This window comes from Candoia aspera, chromosome 7, assembly GCF_035149785.1.
Source record: "Candoia aspera isolate rCanAsp1 chromosome 7, rCanAsp1.hap2, whole genome shotgun sequence".
NCBI classification, from domain to species: domain Eukaryota; kingdom Metazoa; phylum Chordata; class Lepidosauria; order Squamata; family Boidae; genus Candoia; species Candoia aspera.
This window is the reverse complement of record NC_086159.1, coordinates 47,821,523-47,837,545: the sequence shown is the minus strand read 5'-3', so window position 1 is coordinate 47,837,545 and position 16,023 is coordinate 47,821,523. Positions and strand designations below refer to the sequence as shown.

Sequence of the window (16,023 nt, the reverse complement as noted above, 5' to 3'; positions counted from 1 at the left end):
TAGTATCTTTTATGATCTAGAAATGAAGTTATTCATCAGAAAATCTTGTTCTGTATTTATTGGACTCCTCAAAGGATGTTCTTAAAAAGTTGGGCATCTGCTAAGAAATTGATAGAATCAATGCCTTTATCAAAATCTATGGTGTAGCCATTCTTGAAATAATATGAGTAGATATGGCCAGTGCCCCTCAAAAGGTGTGCAGAAAAGGGAACAAAAATAATTATTGAGAGATTTTAACTTTCCCCCAAGAGGAAAACTTAAAACATTTAGGAATTTTCAGGTTTAAAAATGATAGAGAAATATAAAATTGTGTATGTAAAGAAGAAAATGGATAATAAAATTAAATCTAGATTAGGAGATATTAATGCGATAGACTTCTGATACAATGGATGAAATTCCTGTTTTACTTTATTTTTCATAATGTCATAAAACAAATTACATAAAATGACACGATTTATGCCATTTGCATAATGATATTGCCCCAGATTTAGTGGATAAATGGGAATAATGGAACTCCCTTTTTCCCAGTTGGTCCATTAAATTGAGGTTTCATTGTACTACAGTCTGGTCTGATCCAAGGGAAGCTAGCAGCAAAGAATGTATTTTGTCACATGCCTGGATAAACTACAAGTAACTTTAATTGTTTTAAGGTATTAATTAAATTCATGAAAGGTATCCAGAGGTTATGATTGGTTGCTATATTACCTCCAGTAATAGTGGAATTACGACCTTCAATTAGATAAAGGAATGTGAAAATGCTGTTGTGATCTGTTGGGGTTTTCCACAGGCATTGGCTGGCCACTGTGGGAACAAAGTGTAGGTAGGTCAGTAGGTAGGTAGGTAGGTAGACAGACAGACAGACAGACAGACAGACAGGATAGATAGACAGACAGACAGACAGACAGGATAGATAGACAGACAGGATAGATAGATAGACAGACAGACAGACAGGATAGATAGATAGACTGACTAGATAGATAGATAGATAGATAGATAGATAGATAGATAGATAGATAGATAGATAGATAGATAGACTGACTAGATAGATATTTGGTCTGATCCAGCACCTTCTTTTCTTATGACAGTGTAACAAAACATCAGTGTCCTCTTCCCTCATCTTACACAAACTAACCTTATCAACACTAGTATAATAAAGCCATGACTGGCATGCTGCCTGAAGACCTGAAATTCTTCATTTTTTTTGTCCTCATAATCACAACTCTCGTGTTCTTCCTCATCACCTGCTGTATCCAGAGCAGTTTCCCTCTTTCAGTCACAGCAGCTCATCTTCATATTCAGTGCTATTAAGCCTTTTTTAAATTGCTCTAATCTCAGTCTCTCTATTTGTATGGGTGCAAAATAAGTCAGACAAATATAGCAACAGTATTCCTGCTAACTTGTTCATATATGGGCTTATTTGTCAAAGCAAAAGGCTTTATCCTTTAGTGCAAAATGTGTGAGAAAATAGCAGTCAGAAAGGTATATAAACTAACTTACAGTTAGAAACTAACTTTTGTGCTATTTCGAGCACCTTATTAAAATCCATTAGAATGAGAGAAAAAGTTGTATTACAGAAAGGCAGTATTCTTATTTTATCGTAATGGGATATGCAACTTAGTGTTCTTCATGCTGTAAATTTTGTATAAGAACTCTAAATGCCATTCTTGCAGTTTAGCTTTCAAAGGTTAAACAACCAAGTCTATTTAGAAATGGGTTGCATGCCAGCAGTTAAAGTACTGCCATATAGGGCATGGCAAAACCAGTGGTTTTGGAATGAGATCATGATAAAATCGTTCAGCTTTACTATCACAAGTACATATAAGTTTATCTCACTTATACTCACACAAAAAGATACCAGCTATTTTGTATTTTTTGGTTTTATTTTGCATTTTAGTTTTCTGTAGCAGAAATTTCCACTATAGGTTGCAATAGGAAGAACAGTCACAGTCTACCCATGATCTTGCAGAACTAGCTTATTCAAAAACAGATGTGACTGCTGATAATGGTTATGTTTGTTTTGATATAAATATTATATATGTTTGTGTGCTTTTCAAAATGTTAAGCTCATTCCTCTTACTTCAAGGCCAACAAATTCAGAATCATTTCACTAACCCCAAATGCTATAATCAAATCAAATGGTATCTATAGCTTTGTGAATGTGCTACCCTTTTGTTCTCTAGCTCTAGATCATGGCTAGGAAGTTTGGTATCCTAGGAATTCTATGAACCTAATGCTTTTTAGACAAACCAATAATATCCTGAATCTTGCTAATGAATCAGTATGTTCTGCACTGGCTCTAAATTTTCAGTGCTGCTGATTATATCATTGATCAACATCAACATTAAATGCTTCAGAGAGAGTCATAATTGCATGTTCAGGCTTTAAATAGCTCTGATGAGATGTGCCAATATAATATTTGACAAAAACATTTATTGGGTTCATTTTGTATGAAAATCAGCAAAGTGTCTTAAATGTACTATTATGTATGTATTAATTTCTAGGTAATTAAGAGGAAAGTTCTACTCATGGTTCCACTAGCTTGGTTCAAATATTCCCAATCAGTACATTCTAATATTTACAGGAATCCAACTCTTGTCTTAATACCTAGAAATCCATTTTCTTACCAAAGGCAGAACATATTTTTAGGTTTTAGATAGCAAGTGTGTGTAACTTGCCTTTCCTTTCTCTGTCAAAGGTCATTAAAGAAAAGGAAAAGAGGTTAATTCCATGATAAATGTTTGCAGAATATAATGCTGTCATTTTACTATGTAACCTTTCAATGGCTCTTATTTTTAAAGTTTGCTGTACACTACCAAACATATGTATTATGTCTAGATCCTCAATGCATAATTTTACTTTTTAATTGTAGTAGCATTGATCTTCTTATATCTTTGGAATTTTCAACCTGTTTTGCTCTAGGATGTTCAGAAGGAGAGAGAAATTCATAATTACCTCACCAAGGAAGCAATCAAGGAAAAAGTCCAAATATACAATTCAGATGTTACTGACAAGCTAAAGATGACTCTGGTAACCTTTTTATATATATTGTTTATTATGATTAGGTAGCATGTCTGTCTGGGACAGTAGTGTTAGTCTGCCTTCCTGAAGTCAGCACCAGGTGTGCTTATCAATGCTATAATATGATGGCAAGTGAACCCCATATTGCATAAAATATTTCGTAGCATTTACCTCCTAGCAAGAATTGCAAGAATTCATATTCCTAGACAGGATTATAGCCTGTCAGACCCAGACAGGCAAAGGAAGAAGGGAGGCAATGGGAGAATAAGCAAATGTGGGGATGTCTGTTTCATTCTTCCTTGTGGTCTCGATGCATCACATGTATGAGTTTACTCACCTATGAAGACACTATTGAAACATACTAACACTGAGCTGCATTTTGTGGCTCTGAATGTTCCTTCTCACTGCATGCCTAAAGGACTTAGAAGTATAAACTTCCAATTTTTGTGACTGCTATTGAGTCATATTAAGGTGAACATTAAGAGAATATGTTCTCTTCCCATTTGAGATGTTTGTGCTTGCTGAGCTTACTCTGCTGTTTTTATTGTATTAAGTTTTATTGTATTCTTGTTGCCATCACTCTTTTTTATTAAAAAATTGTTTTATGGTTTGGCTTTTGTGAATTGTTTGTGCATTGTATATCCTAACTTCCTTATGATTTGGATACCTGTTCTAGAAGGTATACAAGTGCAGCAATAAGTCTCCACCATCAGACAGATACTCTTCGTGACTTGTGTGTTTGAGCAAGGAGTGTTTAATAAATTGTAACATCCACAATGCAATTACTCAACTTTTCTCAGTCTTTCTGTGGGAACATTCACTATAGCAATTATTGTGGCTACCAAACCAGATGAATACCAAAGGAGGATTATGTCTTCAGCTTTGATTGTACTCATGCTAAGGCAAAGGTATCCAAGCCACGGGCTGCATATGATCCACCAAGTGTCTCATTTGTACCTCCGCATCCCAGTTCATGCCACCTCGCTACCATTCTTGGTCTAGTGCATGGAATTCTTCGGAAGCACCCCAAAACCAGAGATGATTACCATTTAGTACTGATGTACGAACAACCCTTGATCAAGTCTTGAAACTGGTATATGACCAAGTTGCTAATAACTAATCATTAAGGTATAAAATTTCTGGATCCGTTGGAAATTTAAGTCACGACAGCTGTCATGCACTTCATAAATCTTTCAAGTTGCTTCTGAGAAACGAAAGGGAAGGAAATCAATTTAAGGGTTGTATGTTCCCATATGGCAGTTTGTCTGGATCATTGAAAGTACCTTAGCTGAGCAGTTGGGAGACATTTTTTCAAATTCAAGTGTTTCTCTAGTTTCTACACAGGTGGTACTTTTGTTGGGTCCTCAAAGTTCTGGCTATCATAGTGTCCCCATGGTCACATGATCATGACCCAGGTCCTTGATGCCAGGTTGCAATTATGATGTTGCAGCATCCTGGGGTCATGTGATCACTATTTGCAACCTTCACTGCTGGCTTCCGACAAGCAAAATCAATGGGGAAGCTGGCAGGAGGTCGTAAATGGCTACATGATGTTGCACTTAATGATGTGCAGTTCACTCAACAGTGGCAACTGGAGGTGCTGGAATTCCTATCGCTAAGCAACTCAGTAGTAAAAGCATGATGTCATGTGAACATGCTGCTTAGCAATGGAAATTCTGGCACTTCCGGTTGCCACCATTAACTGAGGACTACCTGTTCAGGTAAGCAGTCTGTTCTAACATAAAAATTGGGAATGGTCAGTAATCAGATGGCAATCTGATTACTTGCTGAGTCTTTCTCTGCCATCTAAAGCATGTACATGAAAATATATCAATTTTCCATGTTGTTATGGAACACATGAGTATGATTTCATTGTATATGCATGTGTGTGCTTTATTTATAGAACTCAAGCGGAATATACACTGGCTTCATCAAAGTTCAGATGGAACTTTGCAGACCTATCACTCTTCGGGCTTCTGTGAATGTAGGGAAGCATCTCAACAGCAATGAGACAGCTTTTTATTTGCCGAAGGGCTATATGAACACTCTTCATATCAGCAGTACTAACACAGTCCGTGAAGTTATTGAGGCCTTGCTCAAAAAGTTTCTGTTGGCTGATAATCCTGCCAAGTTTGCACTTTATAAACAATGTCACAAGGAAGATCAAGGTATGCTAATAGATTTTTCAATACTTGTAAAGAAATAAACAGAGTTGTAAGTGGATTAAAGAAAAAGATTATGTTACTAATTTTGTTCTTTTATGACTTACACATAGTAGAATTATTTTTGGGACATTGTGTGTTGGGAGAGAGATTTATTTGGCAAACTGATCTGATTTTCAATGAAACATTAAAAACTATTTAAAAATGAAGAAATCAAGTTCTCTTTGAGGTGTGTTTCGTGTGTACTTAGCATAAATTTCAGTTAAATAGAATCTTTGTACAACTTCAGCGTCTGGTCTAAAATCTTCGGTGTACAGCCAGCATGCAGAATTATATATGTTTGTGTGAACCAGGAAATTAAGGATATCAGTATCTCGCTGAATTGGATTTTGAATAAATTTGATTTGATATTGTGACTTGTTCTAAAAGTCATTAACAATTTGGATGAATTAGGAGGCCACGGTCAACCTGACATTTCATAGTTTGTGTAGAGGGGAAGGGGCTACGTACATTGAGGATAGATCAGTACTTTTATCTTGGCCTCATAAAAGGTATTATTTGTGCTTCAGAATCACTGATTTAATCCATGCTGAGCCATGGTTTATGCAGAGCCATAATTATGGTTTCAATTTGCAGACATGCAGCAACTACATCACATTTCAGGGCTGCTTTGTCTGCTTTTGTTAGTTTCTTTCATAAGTTCAGTACTCTGATTCAAAAGTTCCCATTGTCATTGTGAGGCAGATTAATGGCCTTGATTATGATTTGTGAAGCTTAATATAGATAGCTTTATAAAACCATGATTTGGAAGCTGTCCTCTGATTTCTGAATGCATGTTCTCTTTTTCTTTTAAAATTATGAGATATAATTATTGATTGCTAATTAGTGTTTCACACTTTTAAGTGACCTCACATCTTCCTTGTATGGGAAAACCTGGCAATGTCTAACTATCTGATAGTCCAACTAATATTAACTTGGATACTCATTCACCTTTGTATCTTCTGAGATGTTCAGAAGGGCTTACAAGTCAGTGAAACAGGTTCAGGCAGCTTTATCTTTGGATGGTGTTAACAGTGCTCCCAACTATTTCTTTGTGTCTGTGTCTGCACAGCCACTTTACTTTGCTAGAAAAAAAAATGAACCAAAGTGGCTGAAAAGTGTCCTTTTGCTGCTCATTGTCTTGCTTCAGTTGGCTTCATCAAAGAAGTTTGTAGTCCCAGGGTGGACTTTTATGGTCCAGGAAATCCTTTGCTGACACACCATGAGATTTTCAGTGGTTTGGACCACCATTCTCAATGTTCATGGAGCAACAGTCCCACATACTCAAATGACTTTGGTGGCTGTACAGAATCAGCAGGCCACCTGTACTTCTGGAGTAAAGAGTTCATTCTTAGCCCCCTTGGGGAGTTGAAGAATCTGCAGATTTGAGGGGATAGAACAGTGCAGCATCCCAACCTCCTGGATGCTGAGCTTTTTCCCACTAATCCCAATGTTCCCTCACCTCCCTGGGGCCTTAAACAGCAACATTCTCCAAGCAAGTTGAACATATGGCCATGCAAGTAGCAGCTGTTAACTTGAAGAGACCCATTAGAGTGAAGTGACATGCCAGTCTCCTTGGATCATACTGTGTTAGTAAGAACAAGCTTTATAAGTGCCTAAAGGGAAAGATGCTGGCTTTCTTCATCTTGGTCTTAGCTTGATACTTAGACCTTAGGAGGTTCTCAGAGAGAAGAGAGAACCTGGTTCACATGGCCAAATAAGAAGTGGGGTAAGTGTTTGGCTTCTGTGAATGGGTTCCCGAGGCACCTGTGAATCATAGAAAAGAAGGAGAGCTATCAGAAGAAGAACTGAAGAAGAAAACTAAGGGTCTTGCAAGGCTGTTTTAACAAAGCAATTTCACATTTATGGACAAGAACATTTATGTGGGGCTCTACCTCCATAGCCATTTTGGCTTTACCTAACACAGAGGACAGAATCCTGGCAACAGGTTTTTTTTTCCCTTTAGACTAAGGTAGGGATAGTGGCCTCATAAAAGGTGAGGTTAATATTTCTAACAGTAACCTCCATTTCTGTCAGCCTTTTGAAGAAGGCCAGATCAGGAAAGAGACTCCACAAAGACTACTGGAATGTACTTTGAGGGATTGACAAAGACTCTCTTCCCCCTCTTATACCAAAGAGAATCAAGTCGGGGCCTTTTAAGTTTCTTTTTCACCTTGTACTATCTTCCAGGGCTAAGCTGATATTTACCTAACAGCTGTTGAATTCCTTCTTCAAGGCTATCTCAGTATTCTTCTACAGTTGCTGCCTCTGTCTCTCTGCGTTTCTTTCACTTCCAACATGTGCAGAATCTTGTTAAAGAGAAAAACTGTTTTTCTTGTCTCAAGCATGGAGCTTTGCTAGAGAGAAAAAACTAAGGAGATAGGAATCCTTCACTCTTTTTGCTCTTCTCCCCTTCACTATACCTATCCTTACCACTGTACCTTCCCCTATAGCAGCCTTACCTGTTGCAACCCCGCCTTCATATACTGGCAGCAACTTGCTGGCCTAGTTTTGGAGTTGTGGCAAGAATGCTGTGGGAGTAGTGGTTTTTGAAGTGCTGTGCTTCCTCCCATTTCAGGAATAGGGAAGCATATGACTGAAGGTCCATTCCAGCAAGCTTCCCTTGACAGTGGAAGGTCATCCATGACAATTCCTGGGTGGATTAAAACATGCACAATGCTATGAAGCCCACTCTGCTGATGCCCTGGAAGGTATAACAGACCACTCCAACATGGCTACTTTTTCCAACAATATCCTACTGAGTAATATATGCAGTGCAGCAATTTGGTCCTCAGACTTTTCCATTGTGATGTTCACAACCCTTGACTGAAGCTTCCTTTCTTTTGACAAGTTCTGCAACAAGTACCTTGTTGATAAGGCTGTTCATCAGGTAGTATTTGCTTTGTTGTTAACCACTGGGTTTGAATCCCAGCCGAAGAAATTCTCCAGCCACATTGGATTTATCATGATGTTCCTATTTCTGTCATGGAGGGTATCCAAGACCCTCCTTCCTTTTAAAGCTAATTTTTGTAAAGACTTTTTTTTTTTGCTGAATACAAAGTCACTTCTATAATAACTATTTTTACACATAATTTTCTTCTATTGTACATTATGGAACCTTGGCATGGAGTCTTTTCCATCACTAGACACCACAAGAAAGCATTATGTCCTGCTTAGTAGAATAATCCAGCTAATGAAACCCTCTAGTCACAGTTGAAAAAAGAATTTCACAGTAAATCTCGGGTTTTATTCTCTTTATTTCCTATATTGCACATATAATTTTTAGAGAATATTTTTTGAGTTGTCTGAATGTAAAGTGTTTATTTGCTTACAGCTGCCCATTAAGCTCACTGGGTGACTATGGACTTTCACAAACTATAATAAATAGAGAGAGCAGTGGAATAGAAAGGTAGGATACCTTTCAGTCAAAAATTACAGTGTTTCCAGTACACCATTCTTTATTATTTGTTCTCATAATACCCCATTTATGGAGTGTAGTAACACTTGAATTCTGGGATCCCTCTGTGTGTGCACTGATATAGCTCTGGTTCTGATAATCTGCAGAAATTCTGAGTGTATTTCTTTCTTTCTTTTGTGATCTTATTTGCAGTTTATATGTGCAAGCTCTCAGAAACAGAACATCCTCTCTATTTGCGGTTGGTGGCTGGCCCAAGAACAGATACGCTGAATTTTGTTTTGCGTGAGCATGAAACTGGAGAGGTTTTGGTAAGTTGTACTTGTGTTGTGTACTTGGAAATCCTCTTGATGGTCCTCAAATCCAACTTGTTCATTTGCCAGGATTTCTAATTAGTTGTATACAATTTCCAGTTCAAACTATTGAATGTACTTTTAGGCTGCATGTTTATAGAGAAAAAGCAAGTAAGTAGTCAATTAAAATATAGTGCAGATTATAAGAGTTTTGTAGAATCATACATTGGAAAGGCTATTTAAACCCTTGAGTTCAGTGCTATGCCATACTCAGTGCAGGAGTCTGATCTAAAGTATCCCTAACAGTTGAACCTGTCTGCCAAAAGGGTCCACCACCTCTCTGGCCAATTGATTTTATTACTCAGCTGTTCTTATTGTTAGTAAGGAGTTTTTCCCCCTTAACATTCAGTAAAAATCTGACTTTTGGTAAATTCAATCCATTATTTGGCTTTACTTTCAATTGCTTTTGATATAGTTCTGATATAGCTATATCAAAAACTATATAGTTTTTCTTGTCTGAAGTTAGAGTTCTTTGGGATTGTGGTGGGTTAAGTACAGTTAAATACATATTCAGAGTCGCTTTGTGTAAGATGGGCAGCCATATAAATATGGTAAAATAGATCAATAAATAAATATTTTGTGTCCTTGACTCTGGTGTGATAGGAAACAGGTCTTGCCTTTTTTTGGCATGGTATACTTTTAGGTATTTGAAGAGTGCTATGTTATCACCCATGAGGTGTTTTTCCCCCCCTATTCATGGTAAACATTCCCAGTTCTCTCAATTTGTTTTTAGGACATTTAGTTTTCAATCCCCTAATGACTCTTCTTGACCTTCTTTGAACTTGTTCTATTGTCTAAATCCTTCCTAAAAATGAGGTGCACAGGACAGGATAAAATACTTGAGATTGGGTCTGATCTATGCAGAATAAAGTGGATCAGTTGTTTTCCCTGATTAAGAAACTACTTTAGTTTCTGCAGCTTAAAATTGCATTTCTTTTTCCCCCAGTCACATAATAGAGTGAGTAAATCCTGTAATCAATGACTGTTCCATGATTTTTAAAAAAGTTATATGGAGAAAGCTTATATTTACCCATTCTCTTATCTATGCACTTGCTTTGTTTCCTAAGTGCATTTGTCTTCATTAACATTCATTCTGTTACCTCAGCTAGTTTCTATAACCGATCAAGATTAGTCTGAATTTTATTTCTGTCCTCTAATATATTTAGTAGCTGTCCCATACAGTGTCATATACAAATTTGATAAACATTTTCTATCAACACTATTTGCAAAGCCACTTGTTCTTCCGTAGTAACACTTTTTTTCCATTTCTGCTCCTGTTCCATGGGCCTGAAAGATGGATGAGAACACTACTTGGGCCCCCAAGTTCTTGAGGTTCCTCCTCAGATCTTCACAGTGCATGATAATACAGCTGTAACAATACTTGGGAGTACCCCCTTATGAATTAGTAGGAAAATGTAATTTTCAGTAGATTTTATAGAATTTAGATGTTTTTCTATGACATCCTGATTTATGCTTCCAACAGGCAGCATAATTCATAAATCAGAAAAGGCCAAATATATTTTTGTTTCTATTACATTTTTAATTATGTTTGTAGTTTGTATTACTCTTTTTTCACTGTCTGCAGCAGTAACAGATTAAAGAGATGAAAGAAATTCTGTTACTGAAACAGATTAAATTCATTTGTGCAATAGAGAACATTTATTTCTACCCCATCCTCACTTTATGTTAGTAAATCACATCTCCAAAATTTTGCCCATAAAATGTTTGGCTTAAAATGAAATGTGACATACTTACATGTGCAAGCTGAATGTCCAACTAGGTTTCTTCTAACTACTATGGTTAGTTGTCATCCCGCTTGGCCATTGCATATGAATCGGTATGCATGGAAAACTAGCTAAATATAGTAACAGTGTGAATGTTTTGGTTTTTTCTCTCCTTGCCTCCCAACTAACAATTTAAGAAAGTGTGGAGTTGCTCTTTTTTTGCATGTTTTTGACATTTTTGAGAAATACATGGATTTATGCATGGATAGTTTTAGCTATAGTTTTGTGTATTTATCTATTTTAGTATGGGGCAGCCTGCATGAAAATAAATTTACTGGTTTCTGCTTGATTAGAAGAATAAAAAGAAAATTACAAACCAGATGGTCAATTGTTGTTAGATAGTATGGATAAATCCACATTTTTATTTTTGCAGTGGGAAGCCTTTAGCCTTCCTGAACTACAGAACTTCTTGCGTATCCTGGACAAAGAAGAAGACGAGCAACTACAGACCTTAAAAAGACGCTATGGAGTGTACAGAGAAAAACTTGAAGAAGCTCTTGGTGGAGTTTGGATTCCAAGTTAAAAAGGGGCCAAAGAATACTCAGGGAAAACAGTATGTTACTTAATTTTAAGTAACATTCTAGACTCAGTACCCAAAGCAAAATGACTTCAACAAAGACTAATTTGTTACCATAAAGTCAGTTCTGTAAATTGATATGCATGTAGGGGCAAAGAGAAATTGCAATATTTGAAGGCTTCTGTTGTATGCCAAATCTTGGTTCCCCCCCCCCCTGCCCGTTATGACTGTCAGACAGGTCTGTTTTCAGAGGCAGTATGAAATGAAGCTTTTCTCCTTTAATGTTAAAACAAAGGGGGTGCAAATTTTAATAATTTTAATATGCTACTCAGACTCAGTTTTGAATGAGTATACTGTTTGATAGCAGGATTGATTTGCACTGCCTTCAAATATTTCTTTGTAATTTTGCAAATTAAATTATTTTTATGCATGGAAGAGAAATGTGGTCCAAATGCTGGGTTAAAGATATTCAAGCAAATGGAACTATAGAAGGTAGAATGGAGGTTGGAATGAAGGTAAGAGATGGAGAAAAGAAATGAGTGTTGAAAAAAAACTGAAAAGGGATTGTTCTGCAAGTTGGTTAATGCAATGAAAAATAAAGTTGAGGGATTTTGCTGATTATTACTGAAATTAATATATTCAGTGCTATTATTGAAAGAGGGTTTATTAAATATAATAGAAAATAAGCTGCATGTGTTTGATGTGAAGCACATGGTCACAAACATGTATTTTGGGATATCCTCAAATATTGTTGAGATTTTTATAAATCTAAAATCAACATTAAAGAGTTAATTTGAAATTCTTATAATTTATTGAATATCCAAATGTCCATTTGAATTATTTTGAATATACATTTACATCTCTGAAAAAGAGATAAAATTTATCTTCATGGCAATATTTTAAATATGAAACAAACTTCAATTTGAAGCAGACTGGTGTTTTTACATATACTCGTGGCACTGTGAACAACTTGAGCAATCTGTGGTTTTAATTTCTATTCTGAAAAGTCAACTAAAAGTTGACTAGGGTTTTAAGTGCAAGATATTTGAGAGGGGGGAAATTGTGCATTTGATTAGCAGTATTTTTTCCCAAAATAGTTTATCTAAGGTATGTATAGTGAACAAAACCAAAGAAATGGGTGTGCAATAGAAACATTTACATAAATCTACAGTATATCAAAGGTTATTTTAGGTTGTATATTTGCAGGCATCAACCAGAATATATTGGCTTGGGATAAATTTAATTTCCATAATTTAAAAGAATCATGTTGGCCAACCTTTTTTTAAATAAATTTTTTTGAAAAAAATTGGGAAATTTTTTTAAAATAAAAATAGGAAGCGGAAGGAGTATTAGGTATGTTCCCCACCTTGAGTTATTTATAAAAATAATAAAGTGGGATAAAAAAAATCTTTTAAAAATAATTATTATTTGGACATCTACTTTGAAAGTTATGAGGAATATCTTTAGTCATGGTGACATCTGGTGGATATTGTAGGCAACACCAATATATTATTAAAAAGTGCCTTCATGTTAATCTTTGGCTGCTTTTATCAAAATAAGGCATTCTGACTTTCAAACTTACAGAGACAATCTTTATTACAATAGAATATTAACTAATGCTACTTTAAAATTCATGGTTAACAAATAATGACATACCTTACTTTGTTTTCTGTTCACGCTTAATTGTAGTACTTTGTATTTGTCTTTTATTTCATTGGAGACATAATCAAAGTCACATAGAATAGTGGTGCTTGACTTCAACTATATTTTTTTTCCCTGAAGATACTAAGTCAGATCAGTGGATCAGTTTGGATATTACTGATCTCCTAATAGAAGCAGTGACATCTTAATGCTGTTTTACTGTATATTTTATCTTAATGTGTGCACAATATGCATCCTGGGTTCCACTATAGTTTCTACCTGGTTGGTATAACTTGCACACAAATGACCAATATGCAAACATTGCTTCTACATAAAGCATCACCAAAGAAGAGGGCATTTTCACTAGAACAGAGTAAACACTTTCTAAGCTAAAACAAGAAGGAATGCAGGGGAGATTGTTTCAGTTCCCCATTCAGTGTTCTGTTCTTGCCACTGAATATTTGTTCACTCTCCCCGTGTTCAAGATATAATTCCTTTTCCTTCCTTTTCTGGGCAGAAATCTAGCTTCCTTGTTTACTCTTTTAGCATAAATCCAAAGCCACATCAGAATGCAGGTAAGAGCAATATTTCCTACCATGTTCTTTTGTGGCCTGAATAGATGCTATCAGGATGAAGATAGGAAGAAAGCAGTGTTGCTTGTCTGAAAGGGAACAAACTGTGAAAGTAATATTGCCCATTATGTTAGAACTTTAGAAAAGTGAACATCACAGTAGTAAAGGAAGTCTTGCTTTTTTATGCACGTACATAGACATCCTTGCCAAAATAGACAACATGATTTGGGAAAGGGGGCATTTTTTCCTTTTTGACTTTTTCCTCAGCCTGCTTATTGGAGCAGTTAAACTGTAAACCAGTGGTAAGAGTCATTTAACTGTATTAAGGTAAAGCATTTAATGTTTGGATTTTTAAACATATGTTGCTAAGTTTGAAATACTGTTTTTGAGTATTGAATGGCAATTTACCAATATGTGAATTATAATTTTAACTTGAACTTTGTGCTTTCTTACTCTTTTTCAATGTGTTTTATGCACTACAGGTTTGAGTAAGAAAATCAGTTTGTATTAATCCAGACGTTCTTTTACTTGAGTTACTGCAATTTTTAATTATAAAGAGACTCAATGTTTGATTATTTTTAATGTAGGATTCAATTTTATTTTAGTGTAACATTCTTAATCTTCAAAGAAAGATGTTACAGATGTTATGTTTTGATTATTTGATAATGAAGAATAGGTTGGAGGGGAAGATGGAAAACACTAAAATTGTTATTTTTTGAGAAACTGTATTATTTATTATTTTGAAGGTTTTTTTTATAGGGAACCTTAATTCCCTTCGATGTAACCAAAATACTGTAGCAAGTTTTCCATAATTAAAGCTGGAGTTGGCACTGTATGGTTGTTTCATTTACTGAATTACTGGTTTCCTTTAAGTGCAGGATATGGCACCATTCAGTGGATTCTTCCATATACTCCCTTCTCTGATCATCCAAGCATATGATCTTTCAATTCTTATAACCAGGGTAAGCTTTTGAGCAAAAGTTGATATTTGGATTTCATTTTCTATCCTTCCAAGGGTATGATAGCTATTGGTGACAATCAAATATATGTTAATGTATATGCTTATACAAGAAAATATTGGATAGAGTTTCTCTCTTTGTAAAAGCACTGTTCTGGTAGCAGCTGTAATTTTTTTTTTTAATTGCCTAACATGTAGGCTGTCTTCGCTAGATAAGAACATCACCTAACATTCTGCCTTGCCTTTTTTTCCCTAAAAAGTCCAAGTGACTAATTCTGAAAAAAGTCAAATTCCTGCATCACAAAAATGTACTTGTATCTTCATGCACTCTGTCAAAACAGTCCTTTTGGAATAATTTCTACCTTGTGCATCAAATATAATATTCAACAAAGTTCAAAATTGGTCAAGTTTGGATTTTGTTTGTAATTATGAAAAAGTGTATGTGTGCAGGTTCACACATTCAGTTAAATCAGTTTGCCTATCCATAAAAGTGATAACTGGTTTAATACAACATATTGAGTTATAATTTGCAAACCACAATGGCTGTTTTGCTTATAGCACTTAGACAAAGGTAGAAAAGAATTGTCAGTTCTAAGGTTGGTTATTGTACCTGTTGTCATTAGTTTAGTCGTATTTATATTTAATTTTAGTCCCATTTTTTTCCACTGTGCTCCGTAACTTTTACTACTAGAACTTGCATGTCCTTTGCATTTCTGACTGTCAGAGTAGTGTCATACAGCCATGCCTCACTCCTTTGCCAACTTGGAGCCCATGTGTTTTGTCATGTTCTGTCTGTACTGTGGCTTCCTAACCTCTGTATAGGTTTTGCATAAGGAAAATGGGATGTTCTGGGATTCTCATTTTCTAAGCACATTCCACAACTTCATGTGATCAACTCAATCAAAATTTTTCTATAATCAATGAAGCACATGCTGACTTCTTTTTGGCATTCTTTGGCTTTCTCAGTTATCCTGCATGTATCAGCAATAATGTCATGTGTTTTTCAGCCTTTTCTAAAGCCATCTTGAACATCCGTCATCATCTCCCTTTCCATTTAGGTCTCTAATCTGCATTGATGAGCCTAAGCATTATTTTGCTAGCATGTGAAATTAACAATATTACAAATTAAGGAAATCAAGCAGTCCATCCTGCCTTTCAATACTTCTCCCTTTCTCTTATACCATGTTCCTAGAGTTTGTGAGGGATGCGAAGGAAGCAGTAGTTCCTCTATGATCCTGTCTTATACTTAAGATTATTTTTTCAAAAATATTTACAGACTTGTTATAGCAAGTTAAGATGGTTTTTTAAAGGGGCTATGAAAGTCCACTTCAGCAGCAGTAGCCAAGAAAAAGATGCATGGGGCTAATCATGCTCAGAATTGAAGAAGGGGCATTTTTACCTCTGAAATAAATGTTTTTATTATGCTAGTTATTGACAGAATAACTGATAATAATGCAACTCAGAAACTGAGTCTCAATCTAAAATTGAGAGGGAAGGTGCTTTCTGAGAACTTAATATTTGGAAATATTTCGCTTTAAGCACCTGAATTTGAATTTTAAATTCC

At 35.6% G+C, this 16,023-nt stretch overlaps 1 protein-coding gene across 2 annotated transcripts in view; it reads left to right on the top strand.

The window, feature by feature from the left end:
• Positions 1-14,336, top strand: part of RASSF3 (Ras association domain family member 3) — a 62,292-nt gene extending 47,956 nt beyond the window's left edge. For both annotated transcript variants that reach the window (XM_063309249.1, XM_063309250.1), the window contains 4 exons: positions 2,920-3,027; positions 4,922-5,186; positions 8,830-8,945; positions 11,145-14,336. In XM_063309249.1, coding sequence (XP_063165319.1) covers positions 2,920-3,027; positions 4,922-5,186; positions 8,830-8,945; positions 11,145-11,294 — 639 coding nt within the window. In that variant the 3' untranslated portion in view covers positions 11,295-14,336. The remainder of the gene's footprint in view (positions 1-2,919; positions 3,028-4,921; positions 5,187-8,829; positions 8,946-11,144) is intronic.
• Positions 14,337-16,023: the final 1,687 nt, after the last annotated feature.